Here is a 25,520-nt window from a genome sequence, read left to right as displayed (position 1 = left end):
CACAATGGGTTTTCTTGAGTTACCTGGTGATGATTGTAAATAATCAGTGAGTGAATTGCACTGGGTGTATATAACTAAATTTTTGAGCTTTGTTTTTTGTCAGATTAGAAATGACAATATATCAGTTGAAACTTAACACAGAAACAAGTAACAAACCCAAACCTCTCCTCTTATGTTAGTTCAATTTTTCATGCTCACCTCATAAAAGTTATACATGCTACTTTTCACTTATTTCAGGCAGTTTTCATTCCATTGTTTCTATGCTTTTTCTATTGATAGTACCTGCATGTTGGATAGAGTGCAGTCATTCTCTTGTGTTGTCAGAAAAATGACTGTTGAGCATCTCCATCTCTTTTTGTGCTGAGTCAAACAATCCCTATAAACCCTTTGTGCTGTCAGATGGTTGCAGTCCTATTACTAAAAACTAACAGAAAAAGGACATACAGTGTTTGTTCTGGTCTAGCAGGCCACTTCAAGCTCTGAGCATCTGGCTTTTACATATTCTGATGCTGGTGACAGCCTCTTGAGACAGCGTTTTCTGGTAATATTTTCACCTTTGCAATAAGTATTTTCTAATGGAGATAAAAGGGTTTTGTCGGAACACTTCCAAATTCTCCTTCTTCTCTTGCTAGATACCAAAATAACACACTCCTACCCAGTTTCTATTTATGAAAGTAAAAACTGTGTTGTAGTTGCAGCCATATACTCCATTATCAGCTTGTGGTCACAGCGATAATTTGGTTTGTTCTTTCCTACACTTCTCATTGATAGGACAGTTCAAACCAGAAACATCAGCTCCTGAAAAATCTCTACTAAGGCAGTATTTTTCTGGTGTATGAAGACTTCCATCTGTGTCCTGTGTATTTAAAGCAGTGTGGAGGAAATCTTCCCTCCACCTGTTCTCTTTGACTGGGATTCACTGGCTCTCAAGTCTCCCTTGCTTGTGGGAAGCTCCTACCTTCTTAATTCTTGTTTATTTGCTTATTTACTGTATGTGCCATAAGATCAATCAATGAGGTTATTAGGAGGCCTGTGAGAAATTCTTGTAGGTCTTGAAAATGCTGCGTAAAAGGTTTCAGACAGAAGTGCTCAAGGAAGACACTCTGTGGTGTGGTTAAGGATGCAACTGGAGCAAGAATTTTTGAGCCTAGAGGGTGCTGCCATGTGGAAAGGAGTGGATTTCAAGAAGGCAAGAGCCCTCACTTTCCTTCCAGTTTACATTTTCTTTGTAGGAATAGAAGTTTCCCTCTGTAACAACACTCATAGCTAATTTCCAAGCATGGAAATGCTGAAAATGCATTCATTAGAATAGGCGTAAAATAGGACCCCTCACCGGAGCAGGTGAATGCCTGAAGGAGGCTGTGACCCTGGAAGATCCACAATGAAGCAGGTTCTGTGCCCCATGTAGAGAAGAGTCCATCCTGGAGCAGGTTTGCTGGCAGAACTTGTGACCGTGTTGGGGACTCATGCTGGAGCAGCCTGATTCTGAAGGACTGACGGCACCCTGTGGAGTAGACTGTACCCACACCAGAGCAGTTCTTTAAGAACTGCAGTCCTTAAGAAGCAGAGTCCCACAATATGGAGTCCCACATTGGAGAAGTTCATGGAGGACTATCTCCCATGGGAGAGACCATCCTAGAGTAGGGGAAAAGTGTAAGGAGTCCTACCTGATGGAGAAGAAGTAATAGAGTTGATGATTTGACCACAGCCTCAGTTCTCTGCATTGCTGGGGGAATGGAGGTAGAGAAAAATTCAAGTGAAGTCCATAAAGACAAGGGTGGGAGGGAGGTGTTTCAAGATTTGGGTTTATTTCTCATTAACCTACTTTAATTTGGTAGCAAATTAATTTCCCCTGTTTAAGTCTGTTTTGCCTAACAGTACAGTAACTGGTGAATAATTATTTGCCTGTCCTTACCTTGACCCGCAAGCCTGTCATTGTGTCTCCTCTCCCCTGTGCAGCTAAGGAGGATTGGGTAGAGCAGATTCGGTGGGCACCACTTGTCCAGCCAGGGGCAACCCACCACAGTAATTTTTCAAAATACAGTAGGACTAGAAGTCTTTTATAATGACCTTAGCACTTATTGGCTTGGGATTTGGATGAAAGAGGAATATGACTTTTATAGACAGGAAAAAAAAAAAAAAAAAGCAGATTTGAGATCCTGGATTTAGAATAACTTTCTTAAGGATGAATTTGTTTGGTAAATGTCACAAATCTTTACCATCCCTCAATTACATGAGAAAACAAAGCTCTTTAGACTTACAGGGAGCAGAATTTGAATACATATAGCTGAACTGCAGACATGTCTGCTACATTCTGAACCATCACAGAGCAAAGTATTTTCTATCATTGTCTTACCACAATACTAATAACAACATGACAGAATTGTATGTTCTGCCACCTGTTTTTTTTTTCCTTAATCTAAGCAGAAATTCAAACTGTGCTATCAACATTCAGTAATGGCTTTGAGATGGAAGAATTAAGATTGTGAGGCATATTTGTTCACTGAGGTTTTTAAGCTACAGGCTGAAGTTCTTTGGATCTGCTAATTGCCTCTGCCATCTTGCTCAAGTCTCATGTCTTCTTTCCCTCCATTTTGGTTGTAACACCTTCTTAATAGTTGCTATTGTCATTGTAAAGGCACCAGTCAATTGGAGTTCACAGCAGTTTCAGTTTGGCTAATCAGATTTAATAACACACCTGTTGATACTATCTCTGCAGTTATCTTATCTCTTCTTAGTAAGTTAAAATCAACTTTTTATAACCTGTAGAAACTATGTTATTACAGAAAGAGAGGTGATGATGAATGTTTTCTAAAAGACATACATAATATAATTTAGTAGTCTTGTTTTTCCAAAAAATGTCAAAAAAGATCCTGTAGCAGAGACAAATAACAATTAAATCTTTCTGCTTCACACTCATTCCCACATGTAGTCTTTGATTTTCTCAAGTTAGGCAAATACATGGAGACAGATTTCCAGGAAGTCCATGAGCAACTGCAGAGGAGTTAAAACCTACGATAAGAAATGAGTATGATAAAGTTCTTTTTGTCCTATATATCTCATTCATCATGGTCTTTGATGGAAATGGCAGCTGCTAGTTTTTTTCACATACCCTTTTTCAGTCTAATGTGCAGTTTTTGCTGTGGGTTAGTTTTATTTCCCATGATGGTTTGTTGTACCCCATGTGAACAGCACAAGAAATTCTGTCCCCCTTGTGAATTTGTCCTGGGCAAAAAGTGTGGGTAATATTTCAAAGTATGACATCAATGTTCAGAAGCTGAAGAACCCAGCAGAGACAATTACAGGTACAGTGTGCAGGATGCAGTCCTTTGAGAGACGGCTGTTTTATGCCAGAGGAACAAACCCTGATTTACTTGCCAGAGCTGGGCTTTCCTTTAGAGGTAATTAAAAGCAAAGCTGGGAGGGATTGTAGATTTATAGAATAGCAAAAGTCTACTTACACACTTTATTTTCATGCATCATTTGGCAAAGCACTGTATCCTCCATAAATGCTCTCATTCTCATGATGAAGAATACAGGCAACTCACTCAATCCTCAGGCAAAAACTATTCTACTTTATCCTTCTTACTGTGTTCCCTGCACCTTTTCTTGTTCTAATGCAGTTTTTTTTTTTTTGAGTTGAGGGGACTTCTTTCAAATGCACTGCTTGAGATGTAGATCAGTTGTGGGTTTTTACACTGACATAATTATATTTTTTCTGCTTATTAGTCTGTAACAGATGTCAGCCTTACAGATACAATGTCTCTTCCTCTACCCCAGACATGCAGACTGCTCTTGAAAAATTGGCAATATATTTTCCCCACTGAGCGATAATTGCTTTGATTTTGGATCTACCTTCTGCTATATACTCTCCCCTTTTCTGATTTAGACAGTGGGAATCTCCCTGAATTCATCTGCAGTATACATTAATGAATTATTACAGAAAGTGTAACTTCAAATCCTCTGCAATTGTGTTGTCCCTTTGGAAAGGTTCCTTTACAGCCTGGTTAGCAGATGGCTCTGTAAGGTCTCTTCACAGACTTTTTGTTCCTGCTGACTGGAAGAAGATTTAAATTAGTTTAGCTATTCTCATTTTATTTTTTTACCAGCCTGATTTTATTTTATCCACTTCATTTGCCAGAGATTTTGAGCCTTTTGTTTTCTTTGTTTAAAAAACTTCATTTTTTTGAATAATGCTTTCTGTCATGGTCAGAATGGGAGCTTCAGACAAAGCTAATCAGGGAGACCCTCCCATTAAGACATGAAGCGCAGAAAGGACCTGCTTGCCATCTAAACTTTTTCTGAGAAAGAAGTTCAGGTATGGCTGGATCTACCCTCAGCTCCAGATTTTGTTTTGTTTTCCAGTAAGCCCAAGATGCTGGCAATCCAGTTCTGTCCCTGATTTTGAGAATGTGATAGCAGGCCAATGCTTTCCTAACTAATCAAGTGTCTTTGATTGCAAAGGCAATCTCACTTTGAGCATCTTTGAGGATGGAGGAGTCTGACCAGCCTTTTTTAAAAAACTTGGCTTGAAGAAGCCCATGTAGAAGCCACTGCTCTTACTAAAGCCAGGTGTTTTACATAAGCTTGAACTGAGCTGGTTAGCTACATAAACACAGGACAAGTAAAAGATCCACTTTCCAATGCAGGTGGGACAGAGGTTCAATGTAAGCCTGGTGCCTAGCTACAATCTTGTCTTGGCTTTCCATTAAGAAAGTAAAGCAGCTGGAAAATGAGAATGGCTTTTGCAAAAGTTGTGACAAGGGAATTGAAATGAAATTGCCTTAGCCTTGTCTGAGATGAAAACCAGAGCAAAGAGTGGCAAGGAGGCTATGGTTTTAGAAAGGAGAGAGCATTTATCTGGACACCTACTTATTTATCTGGTGTTACTAGACAGGTCTAGTAACAGCAGTGGAATGAGGTCTCACAGAGCAGATGTGAGGACGGGCGTGTGCTCAGGTCCTTCTGAGAGGGATGAGCTGAGTGAGATGAATGCCTGTCCTCAACTAGAATCAGAGGTGTTCAGCACCTCTGAAATCCAAACACAGTCCAACTGCAAAAAGCAGGTTTATAGGGAACAGGGGAAGGATGAAATGTATTGCATTTTGAGAAAGGAGGTTTACCTTTTGTTTCTGCCCTGTCCCCCCTCCCCTTCCTTTCCTGTGGGTGCCTTGAGTTTGTCAACAGAAAATTCCTTGTATCTCTAAAGTACTCATGAGACCTCTTACATCCTCTCTGGAGACGTAGTTTGCCTTTTCTGTTGATGACCTTTATAAACTATTGAGTTACAGAGTGAACAACAGCATGGGCAGACCTGAGAAAGGAAAGCAGATAGTAACCTATTGCTGAAAATCTAAATTGTAATGGATTTTTTTACTTGCATCTGCTGCTGTCACTCCTTGGCACAATATTCAAGAACTATATAGTTGTTTAATCTTTAACATAAAAGGTAATCTTCTCTCTGCAGCATAAAATTTCATTGTTTTTCTTTATCTGAAGGAGCTCATTCTTCCTGCAGCGTAAAAGAATAAAGTCTACAGCCAAACTGAAGGTTTAGCAGTATCTACAACTGCTGCACCTCAGATGCTTCCCATTTATCCTGTGACTGCAGGATGACAGCCTGTTATAGGTAGGTGAGTTTAAAGGAGGGAATTTCAAATGAAAAAACATGTCTGAGAGGACACTGCTTCAGGATAAAATTATCTTCTGTTTGTATACTTTACAATTGCAAATCATCATTTTTAATAATTATTACTTCTTCCTCCTGCATGTTCTATACACAGCCCAAAATGTCTTGCTCCTCAAAGAGTATTCAGCCTGCTTACATACCAGACTTTGCTGAGACCTCTACTGAAATGCCTTCTTAGTTCCCCTTCTACAAAGCAATGGAAATTACAAGAAAAATAAGCCGTGGAAAAATAGACTGACTTAAAATAGAGCTTTATAACTTTGTTGCTAGTTATATTAGCTTATATGCCCTAGCTTTTAAAATTCTCAAAATGTTTTCAAAATGTTTTTTGAATGTAATTCTTTTCTAGTATAGTCTTAAAACTACCATATTAGGCCAGGAAAGATGTTTGGTTGGTTTTTTTTTTTCCTATAAACAAATGCCAAGTCTGTCATATTATTTTCCTTTATTTTTGACATATATTTCAGTATATATAGTGACTTAAGTAGAGGAGTCACATCTTGTAAGTAGGGTGACCATAAGGCAAGGCTGGAAAGCTCCTATGATGGTACTGAGGCCTGAGAGAGATTGTTATGCTTGGTATCTCACGCTCTGCAGAGCTGGTCTGATGTCTGACCTCCAGTGGCTGCACAAGTGGGTGTTTTATTTGCTTTGTTTTGTTAAAAGTGGTATTTGAACACTTGTAAACACACTGGTATCTTATTCTAGTAGGCACTGATATGCCTGCTAGAGTATCCTTTATCAGATAGTCTCCTCAGTCTATCACAATGCTCAAATGTGGAGAGTTCAAAGTTCTACTATTTTTTTTCAACCTAGCAGCAACAAATTTGTTCTATTTTTAATGTACTGTATCTCAGCTTCACTGTTTTTTTATTCATGTTTCATACAGCCTTAGAGCATCTTTAAATCCCTATTGCTCTCTGTTTGATTTTGCAGTGAAAGTAGCTAACTATGGAGGTTTCCAGAAGCTTGGAAAGCTGTTAGCAAATCACTATGTTGCAGAAATTTCTTTAGAATACTTGGTAATGCATCTCCTTTCAGAGAAGTGGCCATTATCCACATGATCACACATTAGAGCACAGCCAGAGCTGCAGTAATGGTGGCTTTTCATCACTGTTCCTCGATTGTCTGGTCCTGTGACAACAGCAATGGTGGGTTGGCTCCTTGATACATAGGCCCTTAAAATGTCTAGCATCATGATGAAGGATCCCTGGTGTAGGAGTTTAAAATTACCTTGCCAATGGGTTTTGCTCCTTTCACCTGTTTTTCAAGCCTAGTAAACCTTGAAAGTGTTAGGGTCTGCAGTTTTCTTTTTTCCTTGTCTTCTTGTGTTATTAACTATACATCTCCATTGCAAATAAGCATTGTCCTAGTTCCAGCCACGATAAAGTTAATTTTTCCAGCAGCCAGGAGTCCCAGATTATTCTATACCACCTCACATCTTCAATGGGGATGGGAGAAGGAGCCTTTCCAGGTCACATATCCTGGGACCAGCAAGCTGTTGGGAGTTCTCAGTGTGGTGAGCACTCCTGTGTGAACCATTTGTCTCTTTTGTACACACTTTTGTTAATATTCTATCCATTGTTTTGCTTGCAGTTAAATCAGTTACATGAATAATTTGGTTAAAACGTAAGCCCCTTTACTGAAGTCAGAACTACAGTAAAATTGTTGTATGCTAGATTTTACTAGAGTTTAAAACTGATGAAAGCTAGTTTTTCTAGCAATGCCTGACACGAACACAACTGATTGAAGCAGAGGGCAGTTCTGCCTCTTCAGTAATCTGAAAAGATGATTTAGGACCTTTGCCTCATTGCAATCAGTCTTAATTTACATCATCTAGACAATTTAAAAAAAAAAAACTTTCTAAGTAGCTTATGTAAGTTATGAGTAAGTCTTTTTTTGCTCAATTACTTGTGGGAAAACTGAATTTTTGACAAATGACCACAGTAGGAAAAGAAAGTGAGTGCAGTAAAGTTCACACCTTATTTCACTGAAAAGCAAACCACTGGCATTAACTAAACTACTGCCTGGTTTTGTGGCTACAGCCCCTACTAAGAGCAGAGTAGAGTAAAATTCAGCCCTACATTGTAAGGGCTGAAACCTATGTCCATACTTACCTCTCCACAGGCTTTCCCTATTTTGCTTTCAGTAATGGTACTTAGAAAAAGGCAACACATCAAGACTTTCTGCTGTATTTCAGCCATTTATCCAATCAAGAGATGCTATGGAAGCTCAAAACAAAAACCACCCCAAAACAAAATACATTGCTAAACTCAATGTTTAAGAAGTAGAACTTTATTCATACATTTGCAACAAGACAATAGCCTTCCTGAAAAAAGCTGTCATATTTCATGATTCTCATCAGACCTGTTAGATGTCCCTCCTACTATGACAGTACTCTGTTTTCCATGCCAGTGCCACCAGTGGCCACTGTAACACACGTTGCTGCCATAGCTCTCTCTCTCCTAAGAGGGTGCCATAATCAATTGTTCTGGTCCTGCCATTCAGACAGAAAGTCTGAGGAATGCAAAACGTGTCGAGAGATATACGAAATCGATCACATGAGGACAAAACAGTTAAATCTATCATGTAGTAAGAAGACTTGAAATGGCCTCAGGGAAGTAAAAAGTATTTTGTTGCTGCAGTACTTTGAAATACATTTGACTAGAAGTCTCTAGAAAGAGCTCATTTCAATGCACATTTAATTACTAGTCTGAAGCCATTTATTTGTTAACAGGGACAGCTCAGTGTTAAGAAAATGTTATGACTAATTGTCTTGATAAAATTCAGTTCTTCACCATCAGCCACCAATGCATAAGTGATACACACTTCTCAGTGGAAAAGATTTGTACCTGGCTTTAAAAAAGAAGCAAAAATTAGTATAAAAGAGCTTTTTTGTTTTCAACACACAAAGAACTACTATATTACACAGAAATTACATGGTGTCAGAGAAAATCAGAAAACAATTCCCCAGGAGAATATAGTTTTGTTTTATAAGGAAGTGAACAATACACTGGAGAATTCTGGACAAAGCATTTAAAATAAAAGCATAGGTACTGAAGTACTGAGAACAGAACTGCTCAACATTACCAAACTGAATTTGTCCTGAAAACAAAGTTTAGCTACAACCTTCCCATCTGTGTAAAGAAACACAGATGAAAAAACTGCATTTCACTTACAACCTTTTGTTCCAAAACCAGCCCACTATGAATCATTAATAATTCAAATAAACTGCACTGTTAATCATGATGTAGACAGATGCTGTAGTTAGAACTCTCATCAGAGTAATGAATACTTTCCTTCATTCTCGCTACAAAAACTACAATTCCACAGCTGCAAAGAAGGGATTACTACTGGCAGCAGGAGCCTTTTCAGATAGCCGTAAAAATGGATGGAAGTCCCAAAGCCAAGATGTTTCTGAAGGGCATTCAAAACTTGACTGTATCTTCATTCACCATAAAGCTGCAATACTTACAATCCTTCAGAACAACGTGGGTATGTGGTTACTTTGTATGTGTTTGTCTCTCCATCGATGCTTCCATTCGGCTTTGTTTTAGACCCTACAGGATACAATTCAGTAAAATCTTGGTTTGGCCCACATGCAAATAAAAGCTTTAGTCGCAGAACAAAAACATTTCTGGACAATCTTTTTCAGTCCTCAACAAATCACAAACAGTTTTAAACTTTCTTTGAAAATCAAAACGGGCAGTTTAGAAACAATAAAAGCTCAACTACATGCTCTCTTTATAATCAGAGGCTATACAAAATAATTTCAAATATATACTTGTTCAACTGAAAGTAAATTAAAGCAATCCACATTTATACGTAATCTGAAGCATAAAATCCTCCTTTTCCAACTTCCGCAGTGCAAAGAGTTCATCACATAATTTTCTTCATAAGTGCACAGATGAAAATATGAATCAATAATACATGTCACAGATTTTCACAAATATGTTGACAGTTTCTACTGGACCTTCAATGACATGAAACAATTACTGATAAACAATCTCTGCAAAAGTGCCAAATCTGATCTTAAATGTGATACTACCACTCATACTGAAAGAAAATACATAGAAGACTACTGAAAAATAATTGTACTTACTCTACCTGTCTACAAAGACAGAATTGGTCATTTTAGAATGGCTGTAAAACAGTGGCTAAAAAAAGTAGACAGGACCCCTCCAGTCGAACAAAGTACTAAAACATCAACTAAATCTATCTCTCTCTAGATATAGTACATATATACATGTATATATGTATGTATATACACACACATACATACATATACACATATGCATGTATGTATGTATGTATGTATGTATGTGTGTGTGTGTGTGTGTGTGTGTGTGTGTGTGTATGTATATATATATATATATATATGCTGGCTTACATGAATTCTACTCAACTCAGTTACTTACACAATACAAAACACCTCTAAATGTAGTGACTGTAAATCAGAATAAGAGACCTAAAAAGCAGCCCTCCCTGTATGGCTTCTTGCTGCAAACAGGAGCACCAATAACACTGCAAAACAACCAAGTCACTTCAAAACCACAGCAGCACATACCAGGTAATATCCAGTGTGGTAACCACTCATGTACCAGGCTATCAACATGCTCCCCAATGCTTCATCGTCCTCAGCAGAGTCTGGCATCATGGGTGGTGGAGGAGGAGGAATCAACTAAGGAATCACAAAGGAAATGTCTGTGTTTCAATAGGGTGTTTCCCAGATTAGAGAGCACCTAATTCTAAAAGATTAAAACATAAAACTGAAAAACACGAACATATCCTCAGTTTGTTCTCTGAATAGGAGTCAAGAGATGATGCTTCCTAAACACATGTAATTTCCAAAGACTAGGAAAAACAAGACTCCTGTAGCTCCACAGGAGCAGTGTACACAAAAAGTGTTACTAGGGGAAAATACTATCTTCTTCAATGAAATACCGTTAATACAAAGTGTAGTTTCTTCAAATAATTTACCCCTTGGTATTTTTAGCAACAGCTTCACTGTCTCAGGAATGAGTGCAAATCAGACCTCGTATGTTAGATTATCATAATATTTGGAACTGAATGTGTTAAACAAATATGTGAAAAACACAAGCAAACAGAACAAATGTGTTCTAAAAATACAGGCAGTGAGCACATTCAGTGAGAAAAGCTGAGATCACCAATACTCATACTCCCCATTCTTCTGCCACTTACTGGTGGTCCTGCTGGGAAGGGTGGGGGCCAGCAAGATAAAAATGATGGAGGTGCCTTGAATTTTGATCCTGACTACATGGCGAAAAAAAAAAAAGTGAAAGAGTATAAATTAAAAGGGAATTTGGGGTATTAGCATTTTACTTAAGAGAATTATGTGGAACAATTCATGTAACTTGAACAACACACAACGCATTCCAGCAATTTAATGAAAAAACAGACAGGCATATAATAGTATGTATAGAATAGTGAAAATAGCTATTTCTGAGGCACATTCCATAACTTGAGAAGTACAATTACTCATGTCACTGAGGTAAACACTGCTGAAACAGGGCTCTGGTTAATACAAGCCTTTTTAAAAGGCTTTCCTAAGTGGAAGTCAATGTCACACTCTCAACAGGAAGAAACAGATCAAATATTCACATGGGAAAACAGACGATTTTTCTGCTTATTTGCAGAGGGGGCAAAAGTTGACTAAATTCCATCGTGCTAGTGAATGTTCTTAAATAAAGATCTAGATACAAATCTACTGACACAAAAGAAAAAAGGGAAAATAAAACCTTATTAAAAAATCTTGCACAAACAGTGACATTTAGAAAACATAAAGCCGTGTTTTAGAAAACAACTGCACTATTATATTTAGACTCCTACCCAATATGAAAACTGAGGGGTGTATCAACACCCCCTCACTCCTAATTCAAGAGAGCAGCTACAGCTGAGAGCTCTATGACATGTGGACATTACCTTTAATGGCTGTAAAGTGAAGCATACCAATTGGCTAGAAAATGCAAAATCTTAAAACATCAACAGAGCTGTCATTAATCCCACCACCAGAATCCAGGGAACAATATCCCTCTTTTAAGTTAAAAGGCAATTGGAAAGCAAGTGTTAGCTAAGGACCAGAAGGTTCTTGTCACAGCAGCACTGCAGAAGGACTATACTGTGGCCAGGTAGTTACAAAATGGCAGACCAGCAGATATTGACATGCATATCTGTACATCCATTCTCAAAACGGTGCTAATTGAATTCTAGACAATAATAAATATCATATTGTCTCAGGATTCACAGTAATACCTGGCGTAGCAATGGTACATAAATTATTTCAATTAAGGTTGAGCTTACCCTTCCTAGGCCTGGGGCTGGTGGTGGTGGTGTGGGAAATCTCAAGTTTTGAGGGGAAAATCTTGCTTTTGCACAGTTGTTTTTGTTTTGAGGTGACTGGGAAGATTTTTCACTTTCATCTGTTGAATATGGAGTCTTATTTTCATTCTAGAAGACAAAGACATTTTTATGACATGCACTAAACAGGAATTTATAAAAGCAATTTTAGTTCTTGGAAAGTCTCATTCACATCCTTCCCTCTCTCCAGCCCTCCCAGGCCTACACAGGAATAACTTTATCTGCTCATCATTCTAGCTATGTTGTCTTTCACTGGTCAATTTTTTGTTGTCCACTCCCTTTCTTTCATGCAGATTTCAAGAAGGAAAGGGATGCCTTCATTCCCTCCATCAACTTGTGTCTGTTTTCAACAGATTTGTGCATCACTTCTCATTTTGAACACCAGCAGTACCACCAGACATACTAAAAGACATTGATTCTCCTGCTTTCCCAATTCTTTACAGAAGAATGAAAAAGTCCCTCACCTCCCCAGAGTGCCCCATCCCATTTACTGTTTCATCACTGGCTGGAGGAAGTAAATCAGACAAGTTCTGCTCCTCCTGATTTCCATATCCTGTGTAAGTGACAACACATGTGCCTCTCTTCTGGTTGATGGAGGCAATAGTTGCTAGATACAAATTACCATCCTCAGACCAAACAGCACTGCAGCTGTCACCAACTTTCCACTGCAACAGAAGCAAGAGAAGCATGTAAATACCTACATGGCTGGACAGAATGTACCTTTTCCTATGCTACTTTTTGTCCAGAAAGATAGATCCCACCTAATACAGTAAATACATTAAATCCTTTGCATTTACCGAAATTCCTCTATGTAACCTTAAATTTATAACGGTATCACCCCACACCACCACCCCAAAATGTTACTCTCAAAGTGATGAAGCAGCAACTTCCGAATACGGCAGTACAACATGCGGTACAAGCACCACTAGCATTTACAAGTGACACGACCTGTTTCAGGGGCGCTGTATTACTCTTGTTTCTATTTCTGTTTATTTTATGGTTTTTTCTCTTAATCACCAGGCGCTGCTCCGGCTTGTCTGAAGACTCCGAGCACTCCTCATTTTTTAAGGCATTCTTAGGGAAGAGAAATGACAAAACCATTAAATGCCAATCCAGCGGCCTCAGCCCCGGCATCCAGCCGCGGCCGCGCCGACCCCTTACCTTGAAGGAGGCCACCGCCTTGTCGTACGCCTTGATGAGGGCCGTGTCGTCCCAGATGTCCGAGTCGTCGCTCTGGGGAGGCCACACACCCTTTAGCGCCATGGCAAGGCCCCGCTCCCGGCCCCGCTCCCGGCCCGCCCCGCCGTTCCCACCTGCCCGGTGCCGCGCCGGAACAGCACCGCGTCCGCCATGGCCGCGCGCCCGCCGCCGCGCACGCGCCGAGCGCCGAGCCCGCCCCGCCGCCGGAAGGGGCGCGGCCGCGCCCGGGCCCGCCGGGATGCGACGCCGCCGCCGCCGCCGCCCAGTGCGGGGGTCCTCAGTACGGGAAGGACAAGGAGCTACTGGAAAGGTCCAGCAAAAGGTCACAAAGGTGATTTGGGGTCTGGGGCATCTCTCTTATGGCCAGAGACTGCAGGAGTTGATCCTGTTCAGTCCAGAGAAGACTGAGAGAGGATCTCATCAAAACACACAAATATCTCGAAGGCAAGTGCCCAGAGGATGGTGCCAGACTCTTTTCGGTGGTGCTCAGCGACAGGAGAGCAATAAAGGCCATTAACTGAACACAACAAGTTCCACCTCAATAGACAGAGAACTTTACACTGAAGGTGGCAGAACACTGGAACAGGCTGCCCAGGGAAGTCATTGAATGTCTCCCTCACCTGGGCACATTCCTGTGCTCCAGGTGACCCTGCCTTGGCAGAGGGTTTGGACTGGATGATCTCCACAGGTCCCTTCCAACCCTAACAATTCTGTGAATTTGCTTAACTTCTCAATTACTGCAGGCGTTACATTGCCCGCACGGGCTACATCTTCCTTCCAGCTCTCCTCAAGCTGTGTTAGAGGCCTGTTACCAATCAATGAATGCACTTAGATGGAACACAGTTTAAAAAGCAAAGGCTTCAAAATCTTTCTCTAGAGACTGGATCAGTTGCTGAGGAACACATTCAGTGCAGGTAGCTCCAGGTGCAGCTGCAGTGGGAGCCCAAGGCTAGAGGCTAACCCACTGCACAACAGAAGGTACTTATGGCACTAGCTGGGGAACTGAGACACAGCAGGACCCAGGACCCAGCCCTAGACTGTGAGGGTATAAAAGCCAGGGGTTCCTTTGTTTAGAGTCCCTCTGTAGAGGCACCAGGTGGAGCTGTGACTTTGTTAGTTATTGCATCAAGAGTATATTGAACATCAGGATGTCTGAGACTCTGCTATGGGAAACCTGGGGTTGAGCTGGTGAGGAATCCTGCTCTGACTGTGTGAGGGGTGTAGCTGTGAAGGGGCTTCATTCCCAGCTCAGGTGGTGCAAATGTGACTGCCTGAGTGGCTCCTGGATAGTCAGACAGGGAAATTTCCTCAACAGTTTTCCCCTGGTCAGTACAAAATATACTCAAGCACACCTGTGAAGCAAGGGCTGAGTTTTCCCACACTAACTTATTCTTGAGGCAGGTTGAAGCAGTAATTTCAAATAATTTTAGTGGTGTGACATGTTCAACATCTGCTTCCATTTGAACTCATTAACATCAAGCCTCCAGCTTAAGTTAGTATCAGGACTAAATTGAGTCACTTTTGTACACCAACAAAGTCTGCAAGTCAAGAGGGATTTTTTCCTATAGGGCAGACTTAAACTGCATGTAACAGTGCTTACAATATGCATTTCTTACAAACTGTACTTATACTTTATATTACACTTACATTCTTATACTGCATTTCTCCACAAGATTATCCATTCCTTATGTTCTTGGTAACTTCTTGGAAATCAACTGATTATGAAGCATAACCATTTCAGATTAGACAGTATTCCATGCAACATTTTATTGTAAAAATATTTTGAGATTTACAGTTCAGACCTCTGCAAGGTTAAGCACATTTTACAAGTGTGTTCCATTCTGAATAAAGCTCTACTTTCAAGAATTCATGCAACCAAATCTGGTCTAACTGTAGATTCAGAAATTCTGTTACTGGAACCATTAAGTAAAACTAACAAATGCAGCAAAAGCTAGAATAAAGCTATTGCTTGCTACTTTTATTCACAGACATGCAGAAGAGTGTAGTCAGTTTTGAAAGAGAACTGTAGACAACTAGGCCTATGGTAACCAGAAAATACTCTAACGATAGTTGAACAACTCTGCACAATAAACGTTTAATCATTTAATGGCTGGACACTTTTATGAATGATCTTCTAGGTCCTTCTGCTCCATCGGTGCACTCTATCTTCTCCATAGCGGCAGCTCATTTTGCTCCTGCCTGCAGAGACTTCCTCTCATTAGCTGCTTTTTGCTTTTGCTGCATGATTTCAGAGTCCCTGTGAAAAAAACCCAGTTGGATATCAGATACAGGCTCAATTCTTCTAAGCAGAGTTCCCTCCCTTTAGTAACCCCCACCTGACAAAGGAAAAAATAATTTCTCATTTAGCCAGAAGCACAGTGATTTTATTACCCCGATTTTTTCAGTGCACGCATCACTCCATGAGGCAGACAATTTACTTGATTAGTAGACCTCATATAAGTCTTTCGGCTTTAGAAGTAAAGGACAAAATTGATCAAACATCTTCAAGAAAGCATTACACAATCTTTTCCTGTTTGCATTAGGCAAAAAACTGGTAAAAAAATTAAAAAGCTTTACAGGACATAATAAAAACACATCTTTTTAACAGCAGGTACAGCAAAATTTCATCATCAGTTTATGCTCTGGCAAGTGATTAGCCAATGAATAAAAACAAAGTATACAAATGCTGTGTCAGCTAAGACACTGGATTCTTTCTGACCCATCTCCCTCTCCTTTTTCAGCCTAAACGTTTACTCAACTTTACTAGATCTTACCTCTGTTTCCTCTGAGAAGCAGACAAGCTATCTTCTTTCCTTTTGCCTTTGTGGATCTCCTGAGTTTTCTTCAGGTTCTTTTGGCGAGCAAGTTCACGCTGGTTCCCACCTGCAAGATAATATACAGTTAAACAAGTACTTCCACTTGTTTTTTCCCCACACAGTGTACCTGTGTAAAAGTCTGTTATAAAGGCAGTACATTTTGGCACAATGCGTAGAGGCGGTATAGTCATACCTTCTATCTCAGTGTCCTCTCCCAGTGTACAACAGGAGAAATTAAAGACTCACAGTTGTCACTTTTTCAATTCTATATGTCATGTTTAAGAGATTACCAAAATTCTAATATTCCTTGCAGAAACAAAATGTAGTTTGCCATAAAAGGCAGAAGGAAAACCATCACACCAACAAGCTAGGCAAAATCACGTCAGTAACTCATCCAAAGCCAAGTCATCCACTCTCGAACAGATTCCAGCATTCAATATAGCTTACAAATTAATATTAGACTGAAAGACAGCACTGAAATTGACTGCACTCAAATACTATTGAAGAGATGACCTTAAAAGTTTTTTTTAATTTGAAGTAAAGTACAGAATTTAAGCCTGGGCCTTAGCAACTAGGTGGCATTACTTCCAACAAAAGTGAGAAGAGTAACATTACTTCCATATGTATATAAAGTCACAAACCCACATCACTGTCAGTAGAGAGGACACTTCTTCAGGGAACACACAGCTTTCCCCATGACTACAAACTCAACAAACTGCCAACAAGATAGGAATGCAATCTCTTTGATCACACAAAGCTCCTGAGGGCACAACATCAAAACTATCCATCTAAATACTCAGGGTCTTCCAGGCAATGGCCACAGACTGAAAACTCTTCTGCATTAGCTGGCAATCTCTCCTCAGTATTCTCTTCCTTAGTTCTATTTTGCTCCTACCTGCCAGACCTGGTTCACTGGCTTGGTACTTCTTGCTCTACTTCTTTTGGACTGACAGTGTTCCAGATATGCTACGCATAATCATTTGTTCTGTTGAACTAACGTGATCACATTCTTTTATACTCAAAAATAAAAATTCCACTCTCCATAATTTCTGTTGTCTCTTTTCAGTCTCTCTACAGTTTTAAGACTGTCTATGCCATCTTTCAGTCTCAAAGCCAGATATCTTGAGGTGCTTGTAATTTCTGGTCTACCAAAGCACCTTAGGACTAGGTCACTTTTAAACAACCTGCTGGTATGACCCACCACTTTGTACCCACAGCATTTCTGAGCAGACAAAGGTACCTGCCATGTCAATAAGTAGACAAGCTCAACCCTGCAGAAGCAGGGGTTTGTGCATTCTTATGTACTGTCTGGTAATGCTCGTCTTGGAAGATAACTTTTGTCTGTGACAGGACGTAAGTACTAACTTTTGGAAAAGCTGAGAACTTCTATGCATCATCCTCTCTAGAATCCTGTCCCCAAAGTCCATCCAGAAGAAGGGCAGCTGTTTGTTCAGAGATGAAGCAAACCAGCTGTCTCTGGCAGTACTAGTGTTGATTAGAACTTGATGACTCATGAGCAGATGACACATTCCAGGCCTTAAATGGTTCCTAGGTTTTGTGGTGCTCAGGAGGCGAGAACGTTATATGAAGGACTGGGCAGCAATGAAAGAGCTCTTCTACAGTGCTTAAAAAAAAACCCCAAAGCAAACCAAAACAAAACCCAAAAAACAGAAGTATCTTCTTCTATCATGAGGAAAAAAGAGAGGAAGTAAAAACGATCTGCTAAAGCCAGAATTACCCTTCACCCCAAACCTCAGGCACTTCCTTAGGAGCAGTTACTCTCCACCCTTAAACTCCGGTTCTTCCTTGTTTTCCAAGCAAACACTGAGAATGGGCACTGCAGAGTTTCTGCATGCACATGGTAAGGTTTTAAATGTAGGAACAGAACTCAATTGTATCACTGAAAAGCAGCTGCCGCAGCAAAGCAGAGAAGGTAGAAAAGCTGAGCAATAGAGAATGCACACAAAGCATAGAATACCAAACAACTCTCTGACGAAAACCTTACTTCTACCATTAGTGCTTCCAAGTAAACATTGCCAAGGACTATTTGGTCCCATTACTTCATATGGGATGCTGAATAAGTGTCCCTACCATCAAGGGAACCACTGGTGTTTTCTACATTCTATAAAGCAACGTAAATCTTCCATGAAATTGTCCCAACCGAAGACAATTCAGCTTCCTGAAATTCAAGCATGAATTACCACAAAAAGAGCAGTATACTCCTCTTGCTTAAACACTTTCATACATTCCTCCTCACTATCTCCATCCAGGCCTACTTATGCAAGACATACACCTTACTTCAACCTGTCCTTGCTCTTCTAACTCCAGGAGAAGAAAGATGCCAACAAAAATCCTAAATGCGCTTCTTTGTTGTGTTCTGTGGACAAACTATTTAGGTTCCAGGTCTTCGGCTGCACTTCAGCAGCAGTGTGCCCTCATAAGTGTGTATTTTCGAGATGAATGTGAAAGCACAGCCTCAAACTGTGGGTTTTTTCGAGTAAATGCGAAAGTACGAGCTCAATTAAACACAAGGAGTTTCTGTGCTGCCAGACATAACAGGCGGAAGGCACAGGAGCACTCCCAGCAGTGAGGGGAGCCGGAGCATCCTGGGTCCGGTTCACAGTTCTCCGCCATTTTAGAGCGGGTGTACGAACACTGCTGTTGGCCAGCACGGAACACGGTGACGATTTACCGAGTGCTCTTGCTCTTTCAACAACAGCCTCAACAACCACAGCATAAACAGCATAGTATTCAAAGCTCAGCACTGATATAAAAGTCCTTTATTTTCAGTCTGGGTGGCAGCCGGGACTGACATGAAATGTGCCTGTTGTTCCAGCCTATCATTACCTTAATTTCTCCCCCCGGTCCCGCCACCACTGATAGGCCAGAAGGCGGAGGAGGATGTTTTCGCCTCCAGCTTCGGACGGCGGCAGGACGTGGGAAAAAGCCTCCTTCTCACGCACTCACTACAGGCGAGATTTCGCTGGTGGGACGCCGAGACCGGAGCGAGCCAGATGCGGCAGCGGCCTCACAGAGCACCCGACTCCCAGACCCCGGCCCAGGGATCACCTCCAGCCGGACTGCCCTCGGCAACGCGCTCGTGCCTAGAACGGCCCATGCCGGGAGAGCGGCTCAAGTCCCACCGCCCACTTCGCCACCCGACAGGCCCCAAGCAGCTCCCAGTACTCACGGGTCATGGCGAGATGATCAGACCACGCAGCACCGCTACGGCTCCCACCACAACCGCTAACCACGCGCCCCGCAGCTCCAACCCTCCGCTTCCACCGCCGGAGCCGTCTGAGGCGCCGCCCGCCGCGCTGCCCCTTATGGCCTCGCTGGGCGCTGATGTCACGGCGCCGCGCGGACCCGGCCCAATCAGCGGGACGCGCGCCGCTGCCTCCCGCCCCGAGTCCGGGAGCCCTGAGAAGTTCGTGCGGTGCGCCCGCCCGGGCCTGCGTGTGAGGGGGAGGTGTGGGGGTTTGGTTTAGCAGCCTATGCTCGGGGATAAAGCGGGAGCCTGGAGAGTTTCTGAGAGCCAGCTGAACCGGGGGTCCCGCGGCTGAGGGGCTGCCTGGGCCTTACAGGCGGCTACGGCGCCGTTATTGGTTGCACCGTAGAGGCTCCGCCTCTTGCCGACCCTTTCCTAGTCGGCGCACGCTGATGACGTCGCGGGGCGCGCCGCCGGGGCGGCACGCCGAGAGCCGGCCGGGCTCGCACCGTCTGCGGGTCCACGCCGCCGCGCGCTGCTGACGCCGCCGAGTTCGCGGGCGGGCGGGCGCGCGCGCGCCTGTCCCGGGAGCGCCCGGCGCGCGCCTCTCCCGGCGCCACCGCCATGTTCCGGCGGGCCCGTCTCACCGTGCGACCCAATGTGCGGCCCCCGGGCAGGGCCGCCGCCACCGGCGCTAGCGGGGTGGACCCGGAGCCGCCGGCACCCCCAGGTTCGGACACCCCGGCGGCGGACGGAGCAGGGACCGCGGCGGAATCGGCGGACGCGCGGCGGGCAGAGAGGTGAGCCTCGCCCATCTCGCCCTGGCGTGGCAGTGTGTCGGGCCGCCGGGAGCCCTGGGCCGCGGATTCCCGGCAGCGGGACGGGGCTGTTCAGGGCAGGGAGCCGGCGGATCCCAGGAGGTAGTAGGGTGGCTCTGCATAGCGCTGGTTGCCGTGGCCTGTCACCCTCTGGCTGTCAGTGCTGTGGTAGGGCGCTGGCTCGTCCTGCAGACCTCGTGGAAGACGCGTGCGGTCGGTGCCCGGTGACTGCGCGTCCAGGGTTGTGAGACAAGGACTTGTGGGTCTTCGCAGCCTGAGATGATCCCGCGTTTCTTCACTGCCGTTGTGCAGCAGGTGCTTGGAATAACATTGCAATGGGCTGCCCAGGGAGGTGGTAGAGTCACCATCTTGGAGGAGTTTAAGTAAAGATTGGATCTGGCATTTAGCGCTGTGGTCTGGTTGACAAGGTGATGTTGGGTCATAGGCTGGACTTGACGATCTTGAGGTGTTTTCCAGCCCAATTACTCCTGTGATTCTGTAAGTGAAGACTGCAAAGGAGGGGCCTAATGTGGTCCAGCACTTGTTATATGTGTTTCAACAGCAGCCAGAAGCCCTGGTTAGCTGTATGCAGCAAAAATTCTTTGTGCTCTGTAACCAGATGAGTTTGATTTTGCATTCCTACAGCAAGGAGTGCATTGGCAAGGGAGGACTTTCTCCCTTATTGCAGGGTTTTTGCCTATTTTTAAAGATTTTAAAGGGCTTTTTATTGTAATGGAAGCACATGGTAAAGTTGGCCTTAGAACTGGGTCTCCCTGAGGACCTCCCTGTTGTAGGTTAAGCCTGGCTGGTTGCTAAACCCCACGCAGTTTACTGCTTGCTTCCCCACACCCCTGCCCCTCCCATCCTTGTGAGTTGGGCAGAAAATCAAAACGGCAAAAGTGTGAGAAAAGGTGTGTCAACGTAAAGACAGTTCAATAGATAAAGAAATACCTGTGCACATAAGCAAAGCAGAATTGGGGATTCATTCACCACTACCTACAGGTGCTTTACTGTCTCCAGGAAAGAAGGGATTGATCACTCCTAACAGGTACTTGGGAAGACAAATGCCATAACTCCTAATGTCCTTTCTTTCTTCTTCCTCTGCCTTTACTGAGGAGCCCAATGCCACATGTTGTGGGATAGCCCTTCAATCTTCTGACATCAGCTGTCCTGGCTATGTCCCCTCCCAGCTTCTTGCTGATCCCCAGTGTGATCAGCCACGGTGCAGTGTGAGAAGTGAGCCTGGTGCTGCACAATCATTGCTCAGCATTAGCTGAAAACAGGGATGGGCTGTCAGGGCTGTTGTGTCACAAACCTGAAACAGCGCCGTGTGAGCTACTGTGAAAGAAGTTAACTCTGTCCCCACCAAAGGCAGTACAGATCAGTGTTTCAGGACATGTCCTCAGGCTGATAATTGCTCTTCAGAACAACATTCACACTTCTTTTGTACAGCTGGGTTTGAGTCTTTCATAAATACCTTTATTCTTTTAGTTGATGCTTGCCCCTTATGACAGTATGATGAAACAGTGTTAGTGTCTTCTGTCTGAGTGGCTGGAAATTCAGGTATCAGATTAGCTGGCATGTCATGTCTTTAGGAAACCCATCCTGCCTTTTATTCAACTTGTATCTTTCATCTTTACTTGTTTTGCATTGTGCTTCAGGATGTTTGTATTTATAAAGTTTTTATGTTACAGCAATCACCTTAGTGGATATTTTGCTATTTGATTTTTTTTAAATGAAGAAATTTTTACTATTTTTCACTTAGAGGCTACTGTTTCAGCAGATTTGTAAAAGACTTTTGTGTTTGTAATTTAATAGCTGCCTCAGTGTAATATAATTTTAAGTTTCAAAACTAGATATCAGTGCGACTCTGAAAGGAACTCAGATCTATGGCCTAAAAAAAGGCCTTTGCCATATAGCCCTCTGACAGGGTAGCCTACCTAGCTGACCAGGGGAAACCAGTCCATGTAATCTTTTTGGAGTTCAGTAGAACTTTCCATACTGGCTCTCACACTATCCTTCCTTCTGGACAAAACATTCAGCACACACGTGGATGAACACATCATGGGATGTGTGAAGAACTGATTCATGGGTTGGGTTACAGTGAATGGGTGACATCAGACTGGTGACCTGTCACTGTTGGGTTCCACAGGGTTCCACCCTCAGCCCTATGCTCTTCAACAACTTCATAAATGACCTGGACACAGGTTTCAAAGGTATATTAAGTTTCACATGATACAAAATGCACACGGTACCTGTTGACTCCCTTGAGGACAGGGAGGCCCTGCAGAGAAACCTCAACAAACTGGAGGGCTGGGCAAACACCAGGCATATGAAGTTCAAAAAGGGAAAGTGCCTGATTCTGCGCCTGGGGCAGGACAGCCCTGAGTGTATGGACAGACTGGGGAACAAGAAACTGGAGGAAAATGACCTGAGGGTCCTGGTCTGTGGCAAGTTGAATGTAGGTCAGCAGTGCCCTGGCAGCCAGGAGGGCCACCCGTGTCCTGGGGTGCATCAGGCACAGCATCACAGCCGGGCATGGGTGGTTCTCCTGGCTGCCAGGGCACTGCTGACTCACATTCAACTTGCCACAGACCAGGACCCTCAGGTCCTCGAGGGACCAAGGGAGGGGATTGTCCTGCTCCGCTCTGCACTGGGGCAGCCTCATCTCGAGTGCTGGGGGCAGTTCTGGGTACCACAGTGTAGGAAAGACATTGAGCTGTTAGAGAGCATCTGAAGAGGGGCAACAAAGACGGTGAAGGGCCTTGAGGTGGAGCTAATGTGGAGTGGGTGAGGTCACTTGTTCTGTTCAGCCTGGAGGAGAGACCTCATTGCAATCTACAACTTCTTCCTGAGTGGAAGTGGAGGGGGCGGACACTGATCTCTTCACTCACAGCTGCTCAGGACTGTGTCTGTAGCATCAGTCGCTTTACATTGTTTTGTTTTCTATATACTGAAGAATTTTTGTTAAATATCAGGGAAGTGAAAATTCTGTAAGAGAATTTAATTTTTTAATATGCTTTCTGTTAGATTTTATTTAACTGTTCAGAAATCAGAGTGCAGTGCTGCACTCTGATTAAAAACTCCACAAACATAGATGGTGTGGAGAAGGTCGATGAAGAATTATTTTCCATTGTCTCCTGCTATACAAAGAACAGTGGGTGTTGAATGGAACTTGCAAAATCTCATTCAAAACACCTAAAAAGGCACCATGTAATAAGCCCTTTTGCCCAAGGATGTTCTGTACTAAAAATGTGTATGAACTCACAGTGTAGGACAAATTGATTCAGCCATTTAACAGAGGCTGCTAAATGCAAACACATCATCTGCAGCATTTGCCTGAATCATAGAAGGTAGCCAGAGAGAATTTTGAAAAGTTTGACTGTGTGTTTATACTTTTTTATATTTCTGGGAAAACATTTACTTCTAACCACCATTTTTAAAAATGTGTAAGTGAACTATGGTTGTCCTTACATACAGAAACAAGGCATAGTTCCAACATAAAATTTAAAAACTCTCTTTATGACTCAGTTATAATTACACTGCAGTCTTACTGTGGGCAGCAGCCATGAAGCTGAACACTGGTGGAGTCAGCAGATTTGGAATGATCATAATGGTCGGCAATTTTACTTGCAATTTGAAAATTATTTCTGCATAAGTGATAGAAAAAGTATTCACATACAAAGTTTTCCAGGGAAACTAAGAGCTATTCTAACTCTGTGTTAAGTGTAAGCAACAGTTTGCTGAAGTTTTTCTGGACGTCACAGTTTACATACCATCTACTTGCAAATGTGTAAGAGGAATGTTTACTTTTGTTGTAATAAAAGTCATCAAACCGCTGTTACATACAGCTTTGTTGAAGTGTTTTTAATATATTGCCTGTGTTATGTGAGTAATTTTTATAAGGCTTTATGGTGCTGGTATTTTCATCTGAAAGGAGAGAGCCTTCCAAAAAAAGAGGTGGGGTGTGAGAATGTGTTGCTGTTGCAAGCTTGTAGATCAGTGATTAGCATTTGAAAATATGTCAGCTCTTAGAGCTGATTATTTGATGATGAAGTATCAGCTACATGTTGGTGCTAGCATGACTTGTTGTGTATAACTGCTTTCCTGTAGCCTAATGTTTATACTGGTTGGTCCATAAACACATCTTGAAAATAAGTGCAACAAATCTATCACTGTAAAGAACTTCAGAATACTTTCTTTAATTATCCAGTGATGACAAGGCGGACCATACAAGTGGTGCTGGGGAAGCTAATAGACCTGCAGAGATGCTTACACAGAGAAGAAAACGTATCTCCACCATGCCAAATCTTGTCAAACCCAGAGCTGGACCATCGTCTGCTCAGCGTTCTGCACCAAAACCACAGAGGCGAACATCACAAGCTTCTGTTGGCAGTGCTTCACTTCAGAAGGATCCCTCCCCATCAGAAAAGAGTAATGTAGAAAGCTCTGTAAAGTCTCCTATGCTTCCTGAGAAGAAAACACCTGTGCCACAAGTGCCACAGTTTTCACCACTAAAAAAGTCTGCGAACAAAGAGCAAACTGTTGGTGTAGCTGTTCAGAAAAATGATGATAGCTTGCAGAAGAACATACCCTCTCCTCTCAAGGAGAGACCAACACAGGAAAGATCACGAACACAGGAGGAAAAGGTACCTGTGAAACCTTCTCCTGAGAAAGTCAAACGAATATGTTCTGACCGCGAAAGGATCCTCAAAGCTCGGAAATTAAGAGAAATGCTTAAAGAAGAGCTGAAGAAAGAGCGGATGGTAAGGCCTCTGTGTTGAGCAGTGCTTATCTGTGAAGGGCAAGACATTTGATAATGCATGCATTATCTCTTTGCAGTAGTGTCTTCTGATGATTGTCAGCTGCTCACTGCTAGTCGTGTGTCATAAGTCATAATTCTCTGTGTTTATTCTGTTTATAAGCAGTAACAGTGCCTTGTTTCTTAATAATACAGATTTTACAAGGAATTGTGTAAGGTTTTCTTTGGTTAGTCATCTTGGCATAACACCTGGTTTTATTTTGTAGTCAGCATTCCAATTTTGAACATTTCACAATACAGCAGGGAGGTGTGCTGCAAGAAGCTTGGATTTGGAATTTTTTTGGTGGGATCTTTTTTCAATCTGATCATTGTCACAGTTCTGTAATTTTGAGTAACTTTAAACTTATTTGTGCCAGGTATTGAATGCTTCTGAAAGGGTAGGTGGCTTAAGCATCTGTAATGCCCTCACTGAGAAAGTGACACTTTTAAGATAATCTTGTTTTGGTTCTTGAGAGTGGTATGTTTGTGTTTGTGTGTGTGTGTTTGTGTGTGTGTGTGTGTGTGTGAACAACAAAATTCCATGAATGGGGTACTTCATAAATAAACAAAAGTAATAATAATTTGAGAAATACGAAATATTTTCAGGGTG

General features: G+C 42.5%; 3 protein-coding genes across 4 annotated transcripts in view; 1 reads left to right on the top strand and 2 right to left on the bottom strand.

Moving 5' to 3' along the window:
* Positions 1-7,968: 7,968 nt before the first annotated feature.
* Positions 7,969-13,452, bottom strand: SMN1 (survival of motor neuron 1, telomeric). 2 transcript variants are annotated; one of them, XM_084224631.1, is made up of 9 exons: positions 13,381-13,452; positions 13,229-13,300; positions 13,016-13,141; positions 12,532-12,732; positions 12,011-12,157; positions 10,892-10,963; positions 10,257-10,370; positions 9,165-9,249; positions 7,969-8,545 (listed from the first exon to the last, which is right to left on the bottom strand). In XM_084224631.1, exons 1-8 carry the CDS (start codon positions 13,417-13,419, stop codon positions 9,193-9,195), a joined length of 828 nt encoding a protein of 275 aa, XP_084080757.1. In that variant the 5' UTR covers positions 13,420-13,452; the 3' UTR covers positions 7,969-8,545; positions 9,165-9,192. The 2 variants fall into 2 exon arrangements, with proteins under 2 accessions (XP_084080757.1, XP_084080758.1); XM_084224632.1 differs by having other exon boundaries at positions 12,559-12,732.
* A 1,562-nt stretch (positions 13,453-15,014) lies between these two features.
* Positions 15,015-19,416, bottom strand: SERF1A (small EDRK-rich factor 1A). The gene is made up of 3 exons (XM_084225914.1): positions 19,274-19,416; positions 16,042-16,150; positions 15,015-15,524 (listed from the first exon to the last, which is right to left on the bottom strand). Exons 1-3 carry the CDS (start codon positions 19,278-19,280, stop codon positions 15,452-15,454), a joined length of 189 nt encoding a protein of 62 aa, XP_084082040.1. The 5' UTR covers positions 19,281-19,416; the 3' UTR covers positions 15,015-15,451.
* A 367-nt stretch (positions 19,417-19,783) lies between these two features.
* BDP1 (BDP1 general transcription factor IIIB subunit) overlaps positions 19,784-25,520 on the top strand; it is a 52,475-nt gene continuing 46,738 nt past the window's right edge. The window contains exons 1-2 of the mRNA XM_084225908.1: positions 19,784-20,091; positions 24,323-24,875. Coding sequence (XP_084082034.1) covers positions 19,916-20,091; positions 24,323-24,875 — 729 coding nt within the window. The 5' untranslated portion in view covers positions 19,784-19,915. The remainder of the gene's footprint in view (positions 20,092-24,322; positions 24,876-25,520) is intronic.

Source organism: Fringilla coelebs, assembly GCF_963513975.1.
Source record: "Fringilla coelebs genome assembly, chromosome: Z".
Taxonomy (NCBI): Eukaryota; Metazoa; Chordata; class Aves; order Passeriformes; family Fringillidae; genus Fringilla; species Fringilla coelebs.
The sequence above is the reverse complement of the archived record's forward strand: the minus strand, read 5'-3'. Positions and strand labels throughout refer to the sequence as shown.